The 19,690-nt window shown below is 46.1% G+C and overlaps 3 protein-coding genes across 10 annotated transcripts in view; 2 read left to right on the top strand and 1 right to left on the bottom strand.

The window, feature by feature from the left end:
• Positions 1-2,813: 2,813 nt before the first annotated feature.
• rhov (ras homolog family member V) lies at positions 2,814-4,349 on the bottom strand. Its single transcript, XM_030346102.1, has 3 exons — positions 3,955-4,349; positions 3,781-3,839; positions 2,814-3,400 (listed from the first exon to the last, which is right to left on the bottom strand). The coding sequence occupies exons 1-3, from the start codon at positions 4,154-4,156 to the stop codon at positions 2,954-2,956; spliced, it is 708 nt and encodes a 235-aa protein (XP_030201962.1). The 5' UTR covers positions 4,157-4,349; the 3' UTR covers positions 2,814-2,953.
• Positions 4,350-4,718: 369 nt separating this feature from the next.
• On the top strand, positions 4,719-12,055 carry vps18 (VPS18 core subunit of CORVET and HOPS complexes). 2 transcript variants are annotated; one of them, XM_030346025.1, is made up of 10 exons: positions 4,719-4,894; positions 5,002-5,151; positions 5,291-5,432; positions 5,633-5,724; positions 6,138-6,388; positions 6,955-7,308; positions 7,993-9,258; positions 9,575-9,784; positions 10,194-10,430; positions 11,180-11,476. In XM_030346025.1, the coding sequence occupies exons 2-10, from the start codon at positions 5,049-5,051 to the stop codon at positions 11,474-11,476; spliced, it is 2,952 nt and encodes a 983-aa protein (XP_030201885.1). In that variant the 5' UTR covers positions 4,719-4,894; positions 5,002-5,048. The 2 variants fall into 2 exon arrangements, with proteins under 2 accessions (XP_030201885.1, XP_030201886.1); XM_030346026.1 differs by having other exon boundaries at positions 4,719-5,151; positions 11,180-12,055.
• Positions 12,056-12,641: 586 nt separating this feature from the next.
• Positions 12,642-19,690, top strand: part of ino80 (INO80 complex ATPase subunit) — a 40,806-nt gene continuing 33,757 nt past the window's right edge. The window contains exons 1-14 of one of the 7 annotated variants that reach the window (XM_030346010.1): positions 12,642-12,829; positions 14,190-14,256; positions 14,546-14,733; positions 14,990-15,135; positions 15,358-15,425; positions 15,729-15,875; positions 16,002-16,122; positions 16,886-17,091; positions 17,190-17,243; positions 17,629-17,832; positions 18,303-18,489; positions 18,705-18,772; positions 18,901-19,098; positions 19,430-19,510. In XM_030346010.1, coding sequence (XP_030201870.1) covers positions 14,585-14,733; positions 14,990-15,135; positions 15,358-15,425; positions 15,729-15,875; positions 16,002-16,122; positions 16,886-17,091; positions 17,190-17,243; positions 17,629-17,832; positions 18,303-18,489; positions 18,705-18,772; positions 18,901-19,098; positions 19,430-19,510 — 1,629 coding nt within the window. In that variant the 5' untranslated portion in view covers positions 12,642-12,829; positions 14,190-14,256; positions 14,546-14,584. The other 6 variants (XM_030346004.1, XM_030346005.1, XM_030346006.1 and 3 more) reach the window with 6 other exon arrangements.

Here is a 19,690-nt window from a genome sequence, read left to right as displayed (position 1 = left end):
GGTTTATGGGCATGGAAAAACATATACGTACATTGCCGAAGCACCAAAAACAAAATAAGATATTCAAACATAAGATGCAAGATAATAATAATAGTTATAAAAATGGATTTAAAGTCAAACTATATCCTGGGACTAGGCCATAGAATGACATATTTTTCCATCTCCATAAACATTATTGACAGTTAAAAAAAAAGTATACATCTCTCGACATCTCTCCCTTTCGGTCTGTTTACCTTCCTATGGACAGTTCAGCAGGGCAGCGGACCGTAGGGCCTTACCCTGTTGGTAAATGAACGATGATGTTCAGGCCTGACACATTAAATGTGTATTGTGCGAGGTGACTCAGGTTGAACAGACGTGGGTGACGGCAGGCTTACGGCCCATCGGGGAGCGGGCTCTGTGTTTAACTCATCGGTGACTCATGTGGACTGACAGAGTCAGAGCTGTCAGCTCCAGCGTTGCGCTCTCTCCCTTCTCGTTGGCCTTGCTCTTTTCTCGTCATGCCGGCTGCACATGTTGTGAAACGCAAACCAAAAGATGATGCTTTGAATTGGGAAACAAGAAAGAAAGGAACCAACAAAATCGGAAGCAATGTTATCAGCTCCACGTAAAAAATACGTCAAATAAAACTAGTGTCAAAGAAAAGCAGGATGAGTTGTTTTATAGCAACACACAATATTTATACACCTATATTTTTATGACAATATAATACATTGAGTCGATCTACAGCACTGATATGTGGTGTGACCACTGCATTACAATTGTCTTTGTTTTCCCCTGGATTTTCCCCCCTGTTTTCTGCCCTGCTTTTCCCCCCCGCCAACGACCACCACCGCCACGCCCTCCCCCCCAGAGCGGACCCCCATCTCCCGGTCTCTGCTGCGGGCTTCTCTCGAGGGCCGTAATCCGTCACGGCCCTCGGGGGCCCCAGCATGGGGCCCCCCCTCCGCCCCCGCATAGCGCTGACCATGTGGAAGCCATTGGGAACGGCTCAGCCCCCGTGCCCGGCCGGGGGTCCATAGGGCCACTTATCATATGCTTGGACAGGGGGGTTGGATCAGGAAAGCTACCTGCAGGGTCAATGGAGATTATGCAGACACCATGGAGATAACAGGCGGGGGGCTACTCAATAGTGCTCACCATTGAATAGACTTCCTCACAAGATATTTTCCCTTGTGTCTAAAGCATGGGTCGCTATCACAATTTATAAGCGATTAGTTGTTAATTACCCCACAGGACATAAATGGTCATGTACTTTTTTGCGCTTAAAATCACCGGCAGACAAGGCAAGGAGTTCATAGTTCGCACTTCATTTATTTGGCTGATTTTCCTCCATATACAAACACATGAGAGATGGAGCATTTTTGGAGGGTTGACAGGACACAATTTCAAAGTAAAAACACAATTCATGGTATACGCCGTTGCCAGTCCATTAAATATTCCAATCCTGTTTTTATACTTTCATACTTTACAAACAAGAAGTTCTGGACAAACAACAAAACTGTTTTACACAAACAGAACAAATGATAGATAACACTGACTTCCACAAGAAGCATAACGATAAGCCTGACTCCATGTGTGCCTTTGTGTGTGTGTGTGTCTACATTCAAAGTGAAACTGTGTAACTCACACACACACACACACACACACACAGCCTGAAAAGTCACAGGTTGTTGATGAGTTAGGGAGGAGTGTATTGAACATACAAACAAAGAGGCCATGTCCCATGGAAGTAGCGCAGGGGAGGCTGGTGTTAGCGGAGGGCAGTGTTAAGTAAGGGGCAGGGGGGGACAGTAGGCTGGACCTAAAGACTCCAGCGGTGTTTCCCTTTACAAATGCAGATTGTAGAGAGACAGGGATGAAAAGGCAGAGATTACACCCCCCCCCCCCCCCCCCCCCCCCCCCTCCTATACTCCCTTTCACCTCAGACATGGGAAAGGATTCAAATCCTACGAACCGGTTCCCGCGGCTCAATCGGAAGATTAACCCAACAAGTTTCTGATCTTTTGTGATTGTTCTACAAACTGAAATCGCTGATCACACAAGTTGACTCCCATCCGCTCGTCTCTTGAGCAAATAAATACTTTTGGGGACGTGCAGTGTTTACAGTGTGGTAGCGGTGGGTTTTGATTGAGTCAAAGGATTTGATCACATCTGGCGCCAACCTTTGGTCCCAAGAAAATAAGAAAGCGACTTTCACACACTGGTAGCGTTTTGGCACCTCACACGTATGCATCGGCCTCCCACCTGTTCCATGTGAATAGGGTGGAATCGCAAAGAAATGAGAGAAAAATACATCTGCAATACATGTAGCTCATGCACTTTTGCGTCACTCTTCTCTCTTCCTCGTTGACAAATAGGCCTACATCCCGCATGTATGCATACACCTGGGCAGGGGGACTCTAGACATGAGAGTGGAAGCAATTGAGGGCATGCAAATTCATAGCCTTTCCATGTCTGACCTTCCCTCCACCGAGTGTGGGGTCCGCGTTTAGAAAGATTATTATTCAGGACAAGGTCCCTGTGTCAGGCTGGGTTTGCAGAGGCCGCTGTTTGATGTTCCAAATGCTGCAAGATGTTTGATTCTCAGTCGGTATGCTAACTGAATTTGCTAACAGGGAATAGTGACGTATCGACTCACGGCCGTTAAGTCTAGAAAGCAGTCCGATTCCTCGGATACAAACCACTCCTTTCAGTATTCCAACAGATTCGGTTTCCAATGCTTACTTTTCCGTCCTGGTAGGTTGCTTTCATCTTTAGCCAAGATGTTAAGGAGCAACGTTAACATAACTAGAAACAGGAGGAGGGGGGGGGGGGGGGGCGGGGGGTTCAGATAAAGTCAAGTCAAGTAAATAAATAAAGAAAATAGTTCTTTCAAATAAGAGTTCATGCGCACAACCCATGGGGTTTGTATGTCCACGCTTTTTCGGTTAGAGTTCATAAAAAGCAGAGTTTATATAAAGCAGAAGAACTTCTTCCAGCTGTAGCGGGAGAAAGCCTTGGCTTTGCGGTCAGAAGAGCGTCGCTTCTTGGCCTTGCGGGTCTTGTGTTTGATGGCGGCGAAGATGGCGGCGTCAAAGGCCTCCTTGAGGTTCTTCTGGGTGAGCGAGGAGCACTCGATGTAGTCCGCCGCCCGGATCTTCTCCGCCATGCTCTTGGCCCGGGAGTTGAGCACGGGCTTGACCTTGGTGCGGTCCAGGTTGATGAGCACGTTGACGTCCAGCAGAAGGTCCGACTGCGTTCCCACCAGCACGATGGGCGCCGAGGCGTTGTACGCCCGGATCTCGGGCACCCACTTCTTGGTGATGTTGTGGAAGGACGTGGGGTTGACCATGCTGAAGCAGAGGATGAAGACGTCCGTGTGGGCATAGGACAGCGCCCGGAAGTTGTCAAATTCCTCCTGAAAAGGCATCGGAACAATGGATCGGTTAGTCTGTCATAAGCCGGTCTGTTTGTGGTCTTTGCTTTGTTTGTGATAGGCTTGTGCGGTGTGTGCGCGAGGATTGCGGAACAAAGTGTGCATGGAATTATCTGAATTCAGGATGGTAATAGAAACTTAAAGACAAATGACAATAAGAAACAGGTTGAACATTCGATACGTGTCTTAAGTGACACCCACTCTTTTGAGATGTCATTCATAATGTGGAACATTTTAACGTTGCTGAATGGTCATTTGATATTTGAACCATATTGGTATATTTAAGATGAAATGTCTGATGATTAATGTAATGTGTATTCGCATGATTATAGTTGCTTTGGATAAAGTTTCAATATTCGTACCTGTCCAGCCGTGTCCAATAGTTGCACTTTAATAGGAGCACCCTCCACCTGGACCTGACCTGTCAGAAACAAAGATAAATCGGTTGAATACGTTTGTTTATAATGCCCCTACAACACTTGTTATTATCACATGTTTTGATGCCAACCGCTTTATGAACAAAAGTTTAGTCTCACCTGAGAAAACGTCAAAGGCTGTTTGTTGATACTCCGTGGGGTATCCATTGGACGTGTAGCTGACGATCATACTGGTTTTCCCTACGGCTCCATCCCCGACCAACATACAACTGACGGTCCCCGGTTCCACATCATCTTCTTCGGGGAGCCCGCAAGCAGACGGCACTCGAGATTCGTAAACAAACTCCATTTGGGGTGGCATGTCGAGATGGACATTAACGATCTAAAACGCAGCTTTGGACTGATTTGTTCAAAACTAAGCTATCCTATTAAGAGCCCTGTAGTGCGAGCTCTCTCCTATCGGGTGCTATATGGCGTCGCCCAGTTTGAAGTGACGAGTGTGACCTATGGGTTTGGGCTTTAGGACAGCTTTCTGCTCTAACAGGTTCTGATTTGCATAACCACGCCCACGGAGCACATAAGGCGTGAATGCTTCCTGGCTAAAAACATTGTTCGATGCTCATCCATCACAGACGGCAACTTTCTTTATTTCAGAGTTGGTTTGAAATTGTCGTCGTTGACTCTATAAACCCTAAGATATAAAGAAGTAGCCGGACATTTCAATATATTATAATAAGTGTACGTTTCAAGATAACTATATATTCGGGTTTATTTATAACTTTTTATTAAATTAACGTTAAGTTTCACAGTAAATGTTCAAATAAATTAAAGTCGCCTGTAATACTCACGGCTGTATAAGAAACCCACACGACTCCAAATGTGGAGAAACTGCGCCCACGTGTGTCAGAACAGTGCCAAGAAATCAGCTTCGGTCACATGACTCGAATGCATCACCTGACGTTTCCACCCAGGACTACCAGTAGAAGCTAAGCTAGCTGTATTTACGTTTCGATTTGGACAAATGTATTAAGTGATCATAGTTTAGTGCTACAGCCTACGTGTGTTCTTTCAATGACTGTATATTTATTATTGAAGCACGGTAAGAAAAGCTCCAATCTGTCCATTCAAGGATCGGCTAATGGGCGATAGTCTTGCCATGACATCCTAGGTTTCTCATGCTGGTGTCCGGATTCTTATCGTTTTCAGGCAATTTCTCTTAATGTATTCGTTATAAAAAGGGCCATAGTTGCACCATGGCTTCAATACTTGATGAATATGAGGACTCACAAAATACAAGGCAATCTGCACAACAGCGTAGCCGCCTTGCAGCTGCCAACATCGGAATCACTCATTCAGGTTCGTCCTTTTCTGTCTTTCGGAGCTCATAATAAAGACAGACAGACATACTCCGACAGCATTCGATACAACCCATGCTTAAATATTCCTAGAAATGTTCAATAACATTGTCTCACTGAATGACTCCTCTGTTCCCCAGGCTTCGTAAACGTGAGACTTGAGGAGGAAAAGCCGATTTTCACCAAGCAAAGAATCGACTTTTCCCACCTTGAAAAGATCAATCACTTTGCAGTATGCAACAATCAACTATGCATGAGCTTGGGAAAAGACACTCTTTTGAGGTAAATTACATAATTGACCGTGCATATTTATCTTAACGGCCATTAATGAACAGACAACACATGGATGGAATCAGGATTCCAGGGAATTGTAGCATACACTTTATTTACTGGAAATATCTAGGACTTCTTAATACCCTTGCATAATTTGCTGAATGATTATCTACTATTATCGGTATATTTAACTACTGTATTCTATTCAGGATTGACCTTGCCAAGCCAGATCAACCTAACCAGATGGAAATGGGACGGAAAGATGATTGTAAAGTACATAAACTGTTCCTGGATCCCTCAGGTAAACAACATAGTTTAACATTAATTAAGGATACCACACACATTATGCCATGTTGTTGTGTTTACGTTGCAGGATAGGCCTCATGCTAATTATTTCTGCTAGGATACGTATAGTCTTTAGTGTTACATTTTATTTTATTATATTTCTATTTTGTGTGAATATATTGACATTATAGCAAGTAGTCATAAGTAGTCAGTATATAGGCCTAGTTTTCAGACACTAGTACAATAATAATTGCTCATTAATATGAACTCAATTATTATTTTAATAACAGGCAGAACATTTCTGTTTCTGAACTCAATTTTGTCAATCATTATCTTTTTAGAGAAACAACAAAAATATCCTTCTCGGACCTAGAACAGTTCAACCAACAACAATAACAATTCTATTCCTCCCCTTATTGTCTCTTGCAGGCTCCCATCTGCTGATCAGCCTGAGCAGTAGCGAGTGCCTCTATCTGAACAGGAACACCCAGAAGGTGCGCAGTCTGTCCCGCTGGCGAGGCCACCTCATCGAGAGCGTGGGCTGGAACAAACTGCTGGGCACGGAGACCAACACAGGGCCAATCCTGGTTGGCACCAGCCAGGGCGCCATCTTCGAGGCAGAGATATCCGCCACCGAGGGCAGCCTCTTCAACACCAATCCAGACCAATACTTCAGACAGGTCCGAGAGACAAATCCTTGATATTCACTGGCGTGCGTTTCACCTTAGAAATAATAATGTATTTAGTATATTTATTTAGTATAAATTAACAACATTTTCCAAAAAAGTTGTTACTTTTATAGTCTTGTCTTATACAATGGCACAATGGAAAAGCACTTTGAAATTTGACCATTCAAAATGCATGTTAGATTCATGGAATATGAATGAATCCATTCTGTACAGTCAATTTGTTGAAGCACATGCTTCATGCTTGGACCCATGATCTTACAATGTAATTATACTATAAAAGTCACACTGGTTACTTAATTATGTGCTTAATGTACTCAGTTAATCTAGAGCAGCCCTTCTTCAATCCTGAAAAACCTAACAGTTAAATGTCTTTTAAATACTCTCTCTTTTAAATATTCTTCTTTTAGTCCTACATAGCTCAATGCGTGGACATTGCCAGGGTTAAGGGTTCAATTCCAACTCGGGCCACCCCATGCCTAAGTAGTCTACTCTATCCACTCAATTTATAAAAATCAACCGAATGACTCCTTTTATCCCTCTCCTTCTCCTGGATGTAGGTCCACTCCCTGGAGGAGGACGGTAGGCCCGCGCCGGTCTGCTGCCTGGAGGTGGAGCGGGGCCTGGAGAACAAGGTCTTCATCATCGCCACCACCCGCAAGCGGCTCTTCCAGTTTGTGGGCAAGGTGGCGGAGGGCTCAGAGCAGCAGGGCTACAGCTCCATCTTCAGCCAGAACCAGGACCTCCTGCCCAGCTTCCAGGAGTTCCCCGTCAACATGGGATACAGCGAGATCACCTTCTACACGTCCAAGCTGCGCTCGTCCCCGAAAGCCTTCGCCTGGATGATGGGGAACGGAGTCCTCTACGGTCAGCTGGACTACGTCAGGCCCGATTCCCTGCTCAGCGATGTGCAGGTAGACTTGCTTTTTTTGTAAAGGCTGTTGCATAAAGATCAACTTTACGTCACCGTGGAGTGATATGGTTCTTTAGAGGTTATCATTTATGCCGCTTTTCCACTGCAGGGTGCGGAACGGATCGGATCGCAAAGGTGAGGTAGGGAGGGGGCGGTATAGCCCAGCTCAGTTCCGAGGTCGCGTTTCCACTGCCGACAGTACCCTTTGTGGTAGGCCGGATGTCGATCGCCGCGGCAGCTACGTAAACATCGTATAAAACGTCTTCCTCCCCAAGAATGCAGACGAACGTCTCCACCTCCTTGTTCGCCCAAGCAAGCTTTTTACGCGACATGTTAATTGTAAAGAATAATACCTCGAGGCTACTGTTTGTTTGTTTTTATCCCCGCGTCACCCGGAAGTGACGATTCTGTCGACCAATCAACGGAGGGGGGGTGTAGCTAGAATTTCACGGGACCCTTTCAGGCGTCTGGTCTCGTTTTGGGTACCGCAACGGAGGAGTCCCGAGAATGGGGCCGGAACGGGTACGGCAAAGTCCGGGTCACGCCCACTTTTGGCGGTCGAAACGCGACCCGACCCGCACCTTTGCGATCCGATCCGTTCCGCACCCTGCAGTGGAAATGCGGCATTAAATAACAGTGATATGCTTTCAATGTTTGATAATTGCTTAATGATGCCTCTTTTCAGGTGTGGGAATACACGTCCGACATCGACTTTGATCTGAACAAGCCCATCTCCATCGTGCTGACCCAGTTCCACTTCCTGCTGCTGCTCCCCGACCGGGTCAAGGCCGTCTGCACGCTGAACGGCCAGGTGGTCCACGAGGACGTCTTCCCCGACAAGTTCGGCCCCCTGAAGAAGATGATCAAGGACCCGGCGGGGGGCCTGGTCTGGATCTACACCGAGCGCGCCGTCTTCCGCTACCACATCCAGCGCGAGGCGCGCGACGTGTGGCAGATGTACATGAGCACGGGCAAGTTCGACCTGGCCAAGGAGTACTGCCGCGACCGGCCCGAGTGCATGGACATGGTACTGGCCCGGGAGGCCGAGCACTGCTTCCAGAACAAGCGCTACCTGGAGAGCGCCAAGTGCTACGCCCTGACCCAGAACTACTTTGAGGAGATCGCGCTCAAGTTCATCGAGGCCAAGCAGGAGGACGCGCTGAAGGAGTTCCTGTTGAAGAAGCTCAACAACCTGAAGCCCGGCGAGAGGACGCAGATCACGCTGCTGGTCACCTGGCTGACGGAGCTCTACCTGAACCGGCTGGGCCAGCTGGAGAGCGACGACTGCTCGGCCCCCGTGTACCTGGAGACCCGCGGGGAGTTCCGCGTCTTCCTGGGCAGCGCCAAGCACAAGGAGTGCCTCTTCAACAACCGCACCACCATCTACGACCTGCTGGCCAGCCACGGCAACGTGGACGACATGGTGTACTTCTCGGTGGTGATGCAGGACTACGAGCGGGTGATCTCGCACCACTGCCAGCACGACGACTACGGCGCGGCGCTGGACGTGCTCTCGAAGCACTGCGACGAGAAGCTCTTCTACAAGTTCTCGCCCGTGCTCATGCAGCACATCCCCAAGAAGGTGGTGGACGCCTGGATCCAGATGGGCAAGCGGCTGGACCCCAAGAAGCTGATCCCGGCGCTGATGAACTACAGCCAGATGGGCAGCACGCAGCAGATCAAGGAGACCATCCGCTACATGGAGTTCTGCGTGTACCAGCTGACGGTGACGGAGGAGGCCATTCATAACTACCTGCTCTCGCTGTACGCCAAGTACAAGCCAGAGTCCCTGCTGTGGTACCTGGAGCAGGCAGGCACCCACGCCTCGGACATCCACTATGACCTGAAGTACGCCCTCAGGCTGTGCGCGGAGCACGGCTACCTGGAGGCCTGTGTGCTGGTGTATAAGATCATGGAGCTCTATGAGGAGGCCGTGGACCTGGCACTGCAAGTGAGTGATGTTTACGTCATATCTCATGGGCGGTGTTGTGGGCGGAGCTGTATTCGATATGCTTGTTGCAAAAGAGGCTTCCAAATAATTTGGGATGGACTTTTATTGTTTATCTCCTGTATCGGCAGATAATCATTTCATAGATTTGATGATTTTATCTTACGATTACATTGACGCATTGATTAGGTGGGAAGATGTTAATTCTGGTTATCAGTCAAAGCTTCAATATTATAGATCCAATTCATCTCCATGATGAAACCATGGGTTTATGGTTAGTTATCTTTTATCTCATCACATGAGTTTGTCTCACCGCCAGGTGGACGTGGACCTGGCCAAGTCTTGCGCCGACCTACCCGAGGATGACGAGGAGCTGAGGAAGAAGCTGTGGCTGAAGATCGCCCGCCACGTGGTGCAGGAGGAGAAGGACGTGAAGAAGGCCATGAACTGTCTGTCCAGCTGCAACCTGCTGAAGATCGAGGACATCCTGCCCTTCTTCCCCGACTTCGTCACCATCGATCACTTCAAGGTCCGTACGGAGCCGCCTCCTTTCACGGGTGGCCTCTGATTGGTCAAAGAGTGAGAAAACGCTCCAATCAAACCCTAAGCATAAGCAATGTATTTTATTTAGCCCAGAATCAGGGATAGAACGCATCTTCTCTGGGAAACACTGGTTATGTCAAATTGATGATGCTGTAAATATATAATTTTGATGCATATGATGGATTTCCACCTTGCGTTAAATACTTCAATATCACAAAGTCTGCTTTATTTATAATATTCCTTTGCAAAAATTTTGCATGGATATAATGCATTAACATGTATGCCATAAAGTGCAAGTACATTGCATTAACATTGAAACTGATCTTTTCGTTTTCTTTTCGTTTTTTTTAAACACAAAACCTTTCCTTTATTTCCATCACTCCCTCCCTCCCCAGGAGGCCATCTGCGGCTCGCTGGCGGAGTACAACCACCACATAGAGGAGCTGAAGCAGGAGATGGAGGAGGCCACGGAGAGCGCCAAGCGCATCCGAGAGGACATCCAGGAGATGAGGAACAAGTACGGTGTGGTGGAGTCCCAGGAGAAGTGCGCCGCCTGCGACTTCCCCCTGCTGAACCGACCCTTCTACCTGTTCCTGTGTGGACACATGTTCCACTACGACTGCCTCATCCAGGTACACGCCTTCAATACCAAGGGGGAGGGCTCCTTGCTTGGTACTCCCTGAATGATTACATTGTAACAGTGTTTCCCCCTATTTAGCCAGCAATGGTGCTGAAGTGTGTGTGAAGGACGCTATGTAGGCTTACTTGCTTTAATTGTTACCTTTTCTCTTTCTGCTTTGTACATTTAGTCTTAAGACACAAGCTAATACGCCTACAGTACCATAATACGTTTTTTATTCTTCTAGAGGAGAACCCTATTTTGCTATTCACTAAAGAAACACAATCTTTTGAATGACAATAATTACTCAAAATCGAGGGAGTGCAGCAATATGATATTTAAGTTAAATGAATAGCATTTTTGGTGCTCAACATTATACGTTTCTTTTATATATATATATATTAGCTTTTTTGGAATGGCTGATTGCAGTGGCGCAAGTAATCCAGCAGGATGCATGTATGGGTAAACAGTGCACTGAGTACCAAGCATATGGTCACCTTGATACAATGACCTTTTAGGGAGAGGCGGGTTCAGAATACAGCTTCTGACAAAAGCATGTACGGGGTATTTAATATTATGATTAATGTTTTTCTTCTGTAAATAAGGTGTTATGCATTGGTATCCTTTAATCATTTCAGAAAGATAAAAAAATAATATGAATACAAACACAACACAATAAGTAATCAGTAACATGGAGTCATTGTTCTAGTTTGGGGTTGTATCGCTCACATACATTCTCCGTCTCTTCCCGCCATTCTGCAGGAGGTGACCCCCCACCTGTCGACCTTCAAGCAGAACCGCCTGGAGGACCTCCAGAAGAAGCTGGCTGCCACCGCCCAGGCCTCCAAGTCCCGCCACCGCCCACCCCCCAAAGAGGAGAGCGACACGGCCAGCCTGGGCAAGGCCAGCACTGGCACCAGCCGTGAGACCATCAAGTCGGACATCGACGACGTCATCGCGTCTGAGTGCGTGTACTGTGGCGAACTGATGATCAAGTCCATCGACAAGCCCTTCATCGATCCCCAGAAGTTTGAGGAGGAGAAAGCGAGCTGGCTATGATTCCAAAACTAATGTGAGGGGATTTTCCCCAAGATTAATTTACGTGCTGATTTGAAGTACGGATTAGCCATTCACACAGAATATTCGAGAGACGCTTAAAGCTTACGATGGCTTCATTTGAGATCTACAGAAAATGCTCATGATGCTAGCAGTGCTCAAGGCTGATCCATCAAGCTCTCCTGTCTTCTGGGAGATTGACGTTGCAAAGCAGAATTTACGTCTGAGGAAATGTGCTTGTGTGACGCCCTGCTTGAGCTCTCCTCGTTTGTGCCTGATCCATACTCCTGCCAAGGGCAGTCGAATTTGTGGTCATATTCTGCCAGAAGTTGGCTGCACGCGTATTTAGCTCATGCACTTGTATTCTGGTAAAAGCTTAAATTGCACTTAGTATGTTTACCGTCTCCTATAAATCTGAGTCGTGCTCCGGTCTCTTCAAAGCCTAATAAACCATAATAACAAAGTCATAATAAATAATCCTTCATTCTTCAGCATTTCAGTGCAAATGTGAAATTGTAATTTTCATGTTTTGTCTGACGGTGTAATCAATATTTAATAAATTAATTTGTTAAGTATAAGGTTTCTCTGTATTTACCTGTTCCTTTGTTTACCTGTCTATATTTGATTTGATATGTAAGTTTAGTTTTTGTATGTTTTAAGGCAATACTATACATTTGTATGAATGTTATACACATATTCCCTTATTATAATGACTTTCAGCCAAATTGATACAAACCATTCCGATTTTTGGAGAAGAGGCAGAAGTTACAGCCTTCTTTGCCTGTGAACTTCACAATACAGTAATATTGTATAATCTTTTTTATTGTAACATTATTTGTATTAGTGAAAAATACATAAAAATATTCATAGGAAACAACTCAGAAATAATAAACTGCTGTCATTGCGAGGCATACCTAAAACGGAGTTCCCTTTTGATGACGTAACACGTTGTTCGGTAAACTCCGTGATGACTAGACGCTACTAATCAAAGCCAGACCAAGTTCGTTAATATTTGGGGAAATTACATATATACTTTAATATGACATATACTAGGATAGAGTTGCAATATTATCTTATAATTCTATTTTCTGACACTTCAGCCGCTGCTAATTCGCATAAAACAGCGACAAGAGAGCGACCCGATCTCTGAAGTTGATTAAGCGACCCTTCCCTTGCTGTATCCTCGCCATGGCGTCGTGTCCCTGCTCTCTCTGTAACAGAAAGTGGCCGCCTCTCTACTGCTGTCGACTCAAAGCTCACAGACTCAGTCGTTCACCCAAACCGCCATTTTGGAGTCCGAGAACTGTGAGTCGGCAGCAGCATCGAGAGAGACTAAAAGGGGGACACGGGGCCAAGGTGAGATAGTCCTTAGCGGTTGTTATGGCGAAGGAGCTACGGGGGAAGATGGCCGGGAGGGAAAAGAATTAGAACATGGGGACCAGGCAACCGAGTCCCACCTCGTGCCCGAACCAAGGGCACGGGCTGCGAGCTTCGCGGCCTTGCCGTCGCAGCACAACAGCTAGCCGGCCCAACACCGACCATACGTTAAACGTTGTTATAACTGTAAAAGAGCACGGACGTGGTGGCCTTAAAGAGACAGACCCGATTTGGATACTTCAAAATAGGGTATTGAGAAGTCATCAGCCCGAAAAGTTGTCAGAATTAGGACAGTTGCTGGGTTATAATGCATAAGCAAGATAGCTGGGTAGCCAAAGTAATAGGACAAAGGTATGAGGGTCTGGTGTAAAATACTGGACATTTTTTAGACATAATAAACCGCTTGGTATGATAATGGCAACAACATGCAATGCCTTTACACAGCGCCTTGACCCCTCGCTATCGTTGATCGGATGCACTGTGTGTGTGAGTGTAAAGTAGCTAGCCTTAGCCTTCATGCTACTATTAGCTTAGCAATATTGCCCTCTAGTTCTGTGCGTAAATGGCACAAGAGAGGGTTAACCCCTTTACCAATGTACCAATGGTGTTTTTCTTTTCGTGTTCATTATTTTAGTCACCATGCTACAAAAAATAATATTTTCGATCAATGATTTTGTTTACTTATTTGCTTATCTCGTCCATGGCTGGTACTGCCCACTGTCAATATGAAGCCATGAATTTATTTGGAAGAATTTGTGTACTTTGTATATACCTGAGCATATACAAGTCACGGGTGTTCCAGATACTGACGAGCCAAACATGTCTTCACCATAAATGGACCCCATATCATTACAACGTCACACAATTTCATTCATAAACACATTGCTTTGTTGTTTCAATAATGAAGATAAGAAATTGATTTAGATCAAATAAATTCATGTCAGAAAATCGGTTTAAAACCTCAGACTAAGATACTCTGTAAACTGAAAATTATAACTATATATTTTTAACGTTTCAATCATAATGATTCTAAGTATATACAGCAGTCAATTGACGAATAGGGTCATTGCTGTATTATGTACAACAAAGCCATCATTAGCTGATGTGTGTACTTGCCCTACAATTAGCTGCTAGTTTTAGAATATACTATACAATATTTACTATATTATAATCAATACATTTTCCATGTTTGCCTTTGTGCAATGCTATTATGAAGGTTTTGTTAGCATAATTTGCTAAGCACAGGATATATAAAGAATGTGTCTAGTATCAGTGTCACACAGTTCATTGCTCAATAGAAAATAAAACAATACTGTGTTGTATTTTTCCCAATCTGTAGACCATCCACCTGTTTTATGTGGTTGCGGATTATGGAATCAAGAATAATGACATCTCAAATCCCAAAGGTAGACCTTCCCCTTTTTTTTAATATAAGCTGATTCTCGGTGATGGCTCACAGAAATTAATGTTTTTTTTCTTGAACCTCCTTTTTAACAACTCAATATAGACTCTTTGATCCTCTGTATGCTTAGTAAACTAATGCATATTTCAAGTATTTATTATCAGTTATATCATATTTTTCATCGTTTTTAACGTAGTAATTGGTTGATTGAAATGTTTTATTGAAGATGATTCTAAAGATAATGGCTTCAGTTTTCCACCATGTCAAAGCGCTCCCTCCCTCCGCACCAGCAGGAGGTCCCAGTCTGTTAGTCGGAGGTGCCTGTGGGCTGCATGGCGACAGGGCAGAGCCCACTGGAGGCTGGGGCCTCCGGAGGCTCTGGCCTGGCCAAGCCTCTGTTCCTGCAGCGCTTGGAGCGGTCCCTAAGACTAGACAGCTTCCTGCGTCAGACGGCCACCATCTACAACAAAGACATCACTAGGTACGACTCCCTGTGTGCAGTTCGGAGGACGATGGCATGACGAGAGTTTGTCCAAATTATTTAATGACTCTTGTAGCCTTTCCAGACATCTAGAGGTGTTGTTTTAGAATGAGTTTTTATCGTCAAAAGTAGTGATTAGGCTATGGGTACATATGGAGTTCACCCCTGTATATTATTTTGTCTACAAGACTGGAGTAGAATGGGATTTAAACACAAAATGGGTGGTCTCATTGTGGTTTTGTGTTTTATGCCCTAGTGATGAAAGCGATGACAGTGAGGGATCATTGGGGGAGGGGCTATCCTTTGAGCCAACCAATCACCACGCAGTGTGCAAAGAGGAGCCATGTGATCCAGAGGATAGTCTGGACGATGCCAAGCCGCTCAATGGCGTCCTGTTGCAAGGCAAGGGTGAGCCGTCCTGTTATGACGACTAGTCCACTGATTTATTTTACAGCCAACCCCAACACACTTTTTAAGATTGATTGCATTTTTAGAATTGTGACAAACTGCAGGTCTGTGACCCTATGCCCTCAAGAGTATGCTCACCCTTCAGGATTGATGTGAGGGTGAGGCTTGTATATGTACTGATTATACCAATTTTCTCACTCCCTTTCGACTGTGCAGACCCAAAGACTGATAAAGCCAGCCTGTATAATTTCTCCAAGCTGAAGAAAAACAGGAAATGGCTCAAGGTATTTTAATTTTTTTTGTCGTAGGCACATGAATCATATGAAAGCCACTTCCTGTGCATTGGTTCTGATGCAAATGTTAGGATCATGTACGTATTGAAACAACTGTCCTTACATGCAGCTGTTTCAAAATAAGGGTAGCTTTTTCCCTCTTGAAACTCACAGTACCTATTGCTGCTCCAAAATAAACAAAGCCAAAACAAAATCCTGCACCAACGTTTTTCGAAACATGTTATTGAGAGGCCTCCATCTATCAGACGCCTCAGCAGTTTCCGTCTTCCTGATTCCTGTGTCTTGTGGTCGCAGAGCATCCTGCTGAGCGACGACACTTCGGATTCGGACACGGATTCGGACGACTCCGACTTCAGCCTGTCCCAGGAGGAGCTCCACGACATGTTGAAGCTGCACCGGCATACCAGGCTGCACCAGAGCAAGTTCCACTCCGACCGAGAGGTAGGGCCGGAACACACACACACACACACACACTCACACTCACACTCACACACTTTCAATTTCACTCTCCCTCACACTCTCAAACACACACTCGCGTTTACACTTTTGCATTTCTTTTTATTTTAGCTTCACCAGTATCAGTACTACAGCACTGGACTCCTCTCCACGCATGACCCCTTCTACGAACAACAGCGCCATCTCCTGGGACCCAAGAAGAAGAAAATCAAGGATGAGAAGAAATTCAAAGGTATTGCCGAGAGGGTCAAGAGATTACCGTCGACTTTGCTAGATCCTTATGTCACCTAAATCCATATGTCGCCTGAGATTATGGAGACATTAAAAGGCGGAATACTGGCGTCTCAGTCTGATAACAATGGTAAAGCCAGTATTTTCTCCTTCGAAATTTCCGTTCCGGATCACAATGTTTGTTTATTTTGGCATGTGGGTTATGATTCACATTCTGAGTACCAGTTGCCAGATATGAAAAAAATTGGCACACAAACACGGATGCAGCCATGGAAGCGTCCAAACCAACTGGATGAACTGAATTTGTAATAGTTTCTTTCTGACCTGAGTATCCTCGTCCTCTTTCGACAAAGCTACATGACTAGAGCCGAGCTGAAACGAAGGGTGTATCTTTGGTGTGTATTTGAAAGATGGCAAAGCTGCCGAGCCTAGAAGGCTTTCAAGTCGGATGCAACATGAGCTCGTTTTGCAAACAATAAGTAAATTGCAAACCTATGCTAGAGCTGATCCGATTACAGTGTGGGACTCGTCGTTGTCGCTTGTTATTGTCAAAATATAATGTTGTGCTCGGCTCCTGTTCGTTTGGTGTCCCCAACCTGGCAACCTGCATGAGCTTTGATTCTGGGCAAGAGGGTGCAGGCAGAGACAACTCCAATGTTGTGAATCTGCACTGCAGTACCCATTTTAAACACACGTCTTCATTGTTACATTGAAACTATTCGTTTTTTTCACATGAATATTTTTGTTTTTCCCTCCTCTGTCAGCCAAACTGAAGAAGGTGAAAAAGAAGAAGAAACGTGGAGAGGGGGACTTCATGGACGAGGGCCGTCCGTACGTCAACAAAGTCTTTGCCAAGTTTTCCCATGATGCCCCGCTGCCCGTGGTGAAGAAGAAGCACCTTACCATCGAGCAGTTGAACGCGCGGCGGAGGAAAGTGTGGCTCACCATTGCCAAGAAAGAGATACCAAAGGTAGGCTCGACGTCCTAAAGAAAGGAAAGAGTTGATTTCTACTCATTTCCAGAACTTTTTAATTCCTGATGTCTTCCTCTGTTATTGTTAACTCACAGACGTTCAAGCAGAAAACCTCAGCCAAGAACCTGGTCTTGACCAACTCTAAAAAGGTAAGCCTAAGGATGAAAGCCTAAAATGCATCACCTTTAGGAATTTGGGTAACACAATAATATTAAATTTATTTATTCAATCCTTTAGTTTGGGGATAAAAAAAAAAATTGCTTAACAATTATCGTAAACCCTTATGTTTTTCCAAAGAAAACATAGTTTTATTTACACTTAACAATTTTTTATATGAATTGGTTACACTAACATTTTGTAACGGTAGGATGATCGAAAAATCTGCTAGCCTTCCGGAAACATTCTTCATACCCCCCTTTCTCTCACCCTCTTTCACACCACTCTCTCTCTCGCCCTCCCTCACCTCTCTCTCCCCCTCTCTCTCCCCCTCCCTCACCTCTCTGCCCCTCCCTCACCTCTCTCGCCCTCCCTCAGCTGGCCCACCAGTGCATGCGGGAGGTTCGGCGGGCGGCCATCCAGGCGCAGAAGAACTGCAAGGAGACGCTGCCGCGCGCTCGCCGCCTCACCAAGGAGATGATGCTCTACTGGAAGAAGTACGACAAGGTGGAGAAGGAGCACCGCAAGCGGGCCGAGAAGGAGGCGCAGGAGCAGCGCAAGCTGGACGAGGAGATGAGGGAGGTGGGTGTCCCCGGCCCCGGGGTCTCCCGCTGGGTGTTGTGTTGGTCTCACAAGGCAGACAAATCTTGTTTTGCTTTCTTTCTCTCTATGTCGACCAATCAGTAGAGGTTCTAAAGATCAACACAGTGTAGAAAGGCCACTTTAGATATAAACATGACAAAATCACCTTCCGAAAGCAACCCGCGACCCGACCCCGGATATGCGGCTTGACTCCGCTCCTTGATTAGTACTACAAAATTAACGTTCGTTCTTCATGGATTCTCTGTCTGATTGTGGATATTAACGTCATCTAATGTTTCATCTAGCGAAGGAAGCAGCCTAGCGACAGAGTGCGACAAACCGCCGCATCTCAGTCTCATAGCCCCATCCTGTTGTTTCTTTATTTGTTTGTATTTTCAACATCCTTCGGAATTCATTGCAATACCGTCTCATTTTTATTGCCTTTTAATCCACTCTCTCCCCGTGTCCAGGCCAAGCGTCAGCAGCGCAAGCTCAACTTCCTCATCACCCAGACGGAGCTGTACGCCCACTTCATGGGAGGCAAGGGGGAGATGACCCCGGAGGAGATCCTGAGTAAGCTGGAAGACCCCCCTCCTGCGCAAAGACAGACGGACGCGGGCGGAGCCGTGAAGCTCACCGTGGGCCAGGACGACTACGGTACGAACGCCACCGACGCGAAGATGTGGAGCTCCTTGTGTTGTGTCTGCTGCATTAAAGTACCACTTTAAAGGAGCTGGATCAAAGCATATGGCTGGTGTCTTGCTGTGTCTCGGATGCTAGAGATTGATTGTTTACGCATGTCTCCGAAATGCGATGAATTGTCATGAAAGCCATTTGCATTTTTTGTCGTTCATTGTATTTTTCTACTGCAGATAGTGGATTCTACAAGTCCCAGGCTCTGAGGAATGCTAGAGAGGCCTACCAAATTCATCAGGAGAAGGTATGATGAACACACACACACACACACACACACACACACACACACACACACACACACACACACACACACACACACACACACACACACACACAAAGAGGCTTCCTCATGTCCCACGTCTCTCCCCGTAGACGCGGACGTTTGACGACGAAACCAAGGACAGCCGCAGTGCGGCGGCCGGGTCGGGCTCCGGGTTCGGGGACAGCTACAGCCTGGCCAACCCGTCCATCCAGGCCGGCGAGGACATCCCGCAGCCCGTCTGCTTCAACGGGAAGCTCAAGGGCTACCAGCTCAAGGGCATGAACTGGCTGGCCAACCTCTACGAGCAGGTGAGGTCCACGTCACACGCCCTAGTGGTCCAATTCAAATCCCAAAGAAGAGGACTGGCTGCAATTCCCAGTGCTCGAGTGCTCACACACACACACACACGCACACGCACACACACTCAAGACGCACACACACTCAAGACACACACACACACACACTCAAGACACACACACACTCAAGACACACAAACACACACACACTCAAGACACACACACATTTCTTGATCTAGGCATGTTTTCCATATCCTCTTCAGCTTTGGGATATTCCTTGTTCAACAGACATCGAAACGTCTCACTGACTGCATTGCGTTTAACCAGCTGTCTTGTTCCCCAGGGCATCAACGGCATCCTAGCAGACGAGATGGGACTGGGGAAGACGGTGCAGAGCATCGCGCTTCTGGCTCACCTGGCGGAGGTGAGGGATCACGGCAGTACCTCACTCACTCACTCTCTGCGCTGACTCGACTCACTCACTGAACTGGTTCCACTTAAGGAACGGACGATCTTACTACTCACTGAAATAATTTGAACTCACCCAACCATCTCAACTCACACACTAGGCTGATCGAGCAGACCATCGTGGCTATTCCTTTGA

Source organism: Gadus morhua, chromosome 21, assembly GCF_902167405.1.
Source record: "Gadus morhua chromosome 21, gadMor3.0, whole genome shotgun sequence".
NCBI lineage: Eukaryota > Metazoa > Chordata > Actinopteri > Gadiformes > Gadidae > Gadus > Gadus morhua.
The sequence above is the reverse complement of the archived record's forward strand: the minus strand, read 5'-3'. Positions and strand labels throughout refer to the sequence as shown.